Source organism: Limulus polyphemus, unplaced genomic scaffold (genome assembly GCF_000517525.1).
Source record: "Limulus polyphemus unplaced genomic scaffold, Limulus_polyphemus-2.1.2 Scaffold4711, whole genome shotgun sequence".
NCBI lineage: Eukaryota > Metazoa > Arthropoda > Merostomata > Xiphosura > Limulidae > Limulus > Limulus polyphemus.
In genome coordinates this window covers 8788-14118 of record NW_013670321.1, presented here as the reverse complement: position 1 = coordinate 14118, position 5331 = coordinate 8788, and the positions used below count along the sequence as shown (strand labels likewise).

The 5331-nt window shown below is 29.9% G+C and overlaps 1 protein-coding gene across 1 annotated transcript in view; it reads right to left on the bottom strand.

Moving 5' to 3' along the window:
- Positions 1–5331, bottom strand: part of LOC106471577 (alpha-soluble NSF attachment protein-like) — a 26101-nt gene that overhangs the window by 16194 nt on the left and 4576 nt on the right. Inside the window, exons 3-5 of the mRNA XM_013932182.2 lie at positions 4812–4928; positions 1929–1975; positions 1107–1184 (exon numbers count right to left, since the gene is read on the bottom strand). Of these exons, the coding sequence (XP_013787636.1) occupies positions 1107–1184; positions 1929–1975; positions 4812–4928 (242 nt within the window). The remainder of the gene's footprint in view (positions 1–1106; positions 1185–1928; positions 1976–4811; positions 4929–5331) is intronic.

Below are 5331 nucleotides of genomic sequence, written 5' to 3'. Positions count from 1 at the left end.
ACCATATCCTTTTTAACATAACAAAACCAACAATGCTGAGTTCCAAGAGTGTTCTAAATAAATACACCATATCCTTTTTAACATAACAAAACCAACAATGCTGAGTTCCAAGAGTGTTCTAAATAAATACACCATGTCCTTTTTAACATAACAAAACCAACAATGCTGAGTTCCAAGAGAGTTCTAAATAAATACTCTGTGTTATTTTGACCATAACACAACAATGCTGAGTTCCAAGAGTGTTCAAAACAAATATACCATGTTATTCCTAACATAACACAAATAAATAAATACACCGTGTCCTTTTTAATGTAACAAAACCAACAATGCTGAGTTCCAAGAGTGTTGTAAATAAATACACTGTGTCCTTCTTAACATAACACAACCAACAATGCTGAGTTCCAAGAGAGTTCTAAATAAATACACCGTGTTATTTTGACCATAACACAACACTGCTGAGTTCCAAGAGTGTTCAAAACAAATATACCATGTTATTCTTAACATAACACAAATAAATAAATACACCGTGTCCTTTTTAACGTAACAAAACCAACAATGCTGAGTTCCAAGAGTGTTCTAAATAAATACACTGTGTCCTTTTTAACATAACAAAACCAACAATGCTGAGTTCCAAGAGTGTTCTAAATAAATACACTGTGTCCTTTTTAACATAATACAACAATGCTGAGTTCCAAGAGAGTTCTAAAAAATATACCATGTTATTTTTACCATAACACAACAATGCTGGGTTGCAAGAGTGTTCTAAACAAATACACTGTGTGCTTTTTAACATACCACAACAATGCTGAGTTCAGTTCTAAAAAATATACCATGTTATTCTTACCATAACACAACAATATTGTGTTCCAAGAGTGTTTTAAAGAAACATACCAAGTCATTCTTAACATCACCAATAATGTTGAGTTCCCCACAAATACACCATATCATTCTTAACCCGAGTTTCAAGGAATGTTTTTAAACAAATATACCATTTCATTTTTTAACAAAACCAACTGTTTGAAACTCATTGAAACATTGAATAGTCTGAGAGTTAGGAAAGTTCTTTTTCTACTTTTGAAAAAAAAAATGCCCTGGTTTATTATCACCTTTTCAATGTCAGCAATTTCATTCTCAAATATTTCAGCAACAGTAACATGATGTTTAGCTGCAATTGTGAATCGGCCCTAGGAAAAAACAAAGTAAGATTTCTATTGATACAGTAACAACTCACAAAAATACATTTTATTTGAACAATGAACTTACTGAATTTTTTATAACAATTTCTAAAAACTAAAGTTTTTCTTATTGACATGATCACTAAATTAAGATATTAATGTGCAAAAAACAAATTGAGTATTAAACTAAATTATTCAGTTTTGATTTTTTTGAATAACAGTAAGTTGTAAAACAGTTCAATACACACTGGGAAAAAATGAGAAAATCAGGATCTAACAGAGTTACTTAAATTCATTCCAGGTGCATACTGTTAAAATCAAGTCTTATCCATTCTAACAAGTTTCCAAAACTGAGTTAAGCACTCTTTCAAAATGATAAAGTTAACAAATTGGTTAAAGCATTGCATTACAGAGTATTTTAGTTATTATTTTTACTGCTTATATAATTTGAAAACTGATAGAAAGAGAAAAATAGAAAAAGTTGAGGAAAGATATCAAACACATTTATAAAAATGTATTATCACATATCTCTTGTACAGATTTGTGTAGTCATTCTAGGGGTGGAAACTATATACATAAATGTATCTTTTTTTTTTTTACACAATGATGACTGATATGACTTGCTTTCCACAAGTGGCTAGTCACCCTAGAAGAAGATGTGGCTGTTGGACTAGATTCAGAATATAACTAAACTCACAGTCATTTTTAAGTTTCAACAACAAGAAAAAAAGTGCCAAATCAAATTTAACTTACCATGTCTGTATATATTTCAATAGCTTTCAAAAGACAGTTCACAGCCTCTGTAAAGAATTCATATTTGATATATTTAAAAGTGACAAGCCTTCAAACTAATATCATCTAAACAGATTTAGCAAACATTTTATTCTTCTACACACACACCAGATAAAAGAGCAGTATCCGAGAATGTTGGTCAGTTACTTACAAGGAACTACTTCTAAAGCCGTGGCTACAAGTGATGAGCAGCGTGCAAATACTCTCACATAAGAGTAGTCTTAGCTAGAATATGTTCAAAAAATATCCTGTAACTAGTGAGACTGAAAGCTGAAGTGAAATATAAATTAAGATTTTATTTTTCCACTACCACATTGATAATCATTAGAATATTTAATCCTAGAATTAAATGTTTTCGAAACAATTAATATAACTGCTTGTGAATCCTTGATTCAGTTAATTACAGGGTACCTAATAATTACAAGTCACAATAATATTTAAACAGAAGACTATTATAATTAATCTAACTTATTACTCATGGGATCCCCTGTATTTTATGTACAAAAGAGGCATTTCTCTCAATTTTATTTGATCATTTCTTTACACAGTTTTGTAACAGACAAAAATATAAAATTAGTTAATGGATACAATATGTGCACCTCACTGGTAGTGACTGATACAAAAACAAGTCGGGTTAATCACACTACTGTATATTTCTTCTGGCTAGGTTAGTACATGAAATTTGTAGAAGAATCTGAATGAGCATTAACTGTGCTTACAGTGTATGTTGTATTGCTCAATAAATATTTGAAGTTTCACACATAAATCTATGTTTAGTAGACATTTCTAACATCCTCCAAAACTGGTTATAGTTAATTATCAGTTATCAACTTCTTATTATGTACCAAAACTATTCAAAATGTTTCACTGAAAATTTAGGTCAGTTTATGGATAGAGAAAACTTTAAGGTAAAACAAAAATGTTAACAGTGGAAAGAGATTTTAAAAATAAAATTTACAGTATTATTAACAGTTCATTACTTTTCTTATCAAAGTGTGATGCAATATCTGTAAGATAACAAAATACTCCCAACTACAGGTAACACTATATAATGAAATACTCCCAACTACATGTTATACTACATAACAAAATACTCCCAACTACAGGTAACACTATATAATGAAATACTCCCAACTATAGGTAACACTATATAATGAAATACTCCCAACTACATGTTACACTATATAACAAAATACTCCCAGCATCAGGTAACACTATGTAATAAAATACTCCCAGCTTCAGGTAACACTATATAATGAAATACTCCCAACTACATGTTACACTATATAACCAAATACTCCCAGCGTCAGGTAACACTATAAAATGAAATACTCCCAACTACAGGTAACACTATATAACAAAATACTACCAGCTTCAGGTAACACTATATAATGAAATACTCCCAACTACATGTTACACTATATAACAAAATACTCCAAGCTTCAGGTAACACTATATAACGAAATACTCCCAACTACAAGTAACACTATATAATGAAATACTCCCAACTACAGGTAACACTATATGAAGAAATACTCCCAACTACATGTTACACTATATAATGAAATACTCCCAACTACAGGTAACACTATATGAAGAAATACTCCCAACTACATGTTACACTATATAACGAAATACTCCCAACTACAGGTAACACTATATAACGAAATAATCCCAACTACAAGTAACACTATATAATGAAATACTCCCAACTACATGTTACACTATATAACAAAATACTCCCAGCTTCAGGTAACACTATATAATAAAATACTCCCAGCTACAGGTAACACTATATGAAGAAATACTCCCAACTACATGTTACACTATATAACGAAATACTCCCAACTACAGGTAACACTATATAACAAAATACTCCCAACTACAGGTAACACTATAATTAATGTAACATTACATCATTGTAAAATTGGATCTTGCATAAAAACTCCCTGGGAATTAGCACATACAATTCTAAGGATGATAAATCCTTTTATCATAATAGGTAGTATATCAATTACCCCTCAAACAACCAACCTAACATTAATTTATAAAAAAACTATCTTATTCATAAACTTACACTAAAAACATTATAAATTATCAATATAAAACAATTCATAAACAGTTCCAAGTATCTGAAGTCAGAAGTAATTCAAAGCAACAGAAGTAAGCATCTGGGTTCTCTTTTTTTCCTAACTCTGTTGGCCTTAAACGCATTTCAATTTTCAATACCTAACCCATCACAACTCTTAACCATTTTGAACATATAAATACAGTGTAATCTTAAGTCTTAACCATTTTAAACATATAAATACAGTATAATCTTAAGTCTTAACCATTTTGAACATATAAATACAGTGTAATCTTATGTCTTAACCATTTTGAACATATAAATACAGTGTAATCTTAAGTCTTAACCATTTTAAACATATAAATACAGTGTAATCTTATGTCTTAACCATTTTGAACATATAAATACAGTGTAATCTTAAGTCTTAACCATTTTGAACATATAAATACAGTATAATCTTAAGTCTTAACCATTTTGAACATATAAATACAGTGTAATCTTAAGTCTTAATAATTTTGAATATATAAATACAGTGTAATCTTAAGTCTTAACCATTTTAAACATATAAATACAGTGTAATCTTAAGTCTTAACCATTTTAAACATATAAATACAGTTAAATCTTAAGTTCTTCTTTCTAGAAGGAAAAAGTAGGTGTTACTTGAAATCCACCAAATGCTTCAAAGGTGATTTAAACACTAAACGTCAGTACATTAATCGAAGAAACACAAGTTGAAGATCGAAAAATTTTCCTATTTTACAGTGAGACATTCAAACCTAGAGGATCCGATTTTTTGTAGCAGTTGCCTGCATCCACATAACATGATGCTGCATTGTGACGACTGTCAATTTTCTGATGTAGTGATGCTGCTTCACAGAAAGCACTTCCAGCAGCTGCGATGGAGAGAAGTACATCATGTGACATTCCATTATATATTCATCTTTATCAAACTTTGAGAATTTACTGTGACTAGCTTCTTGTGTTTTATTATCAATTACCAATAACATATTGAAGACAGAAGCTGTACAATAACATTTTTTCTTTAGTGTAGATCAATATATACTGTTTCCTCGTTCACTAAATGTATGAACTGTGCATTTTCTATAAAAATATTTAAGAACTCTAACTGTAAAAAAAAAATTGTAATTTCATAATACCAAGCAGAAAAACAGTTACAAATTTCTTTTTAATCTAACCTGTATAAAAGCCAGTGTGTGTCACATCATCTCATGCTTGATTTCTCGAAATAGGAGGTGTCATAAAAGCCAAAGTGTATTTATCCAGATAGAATAGTTC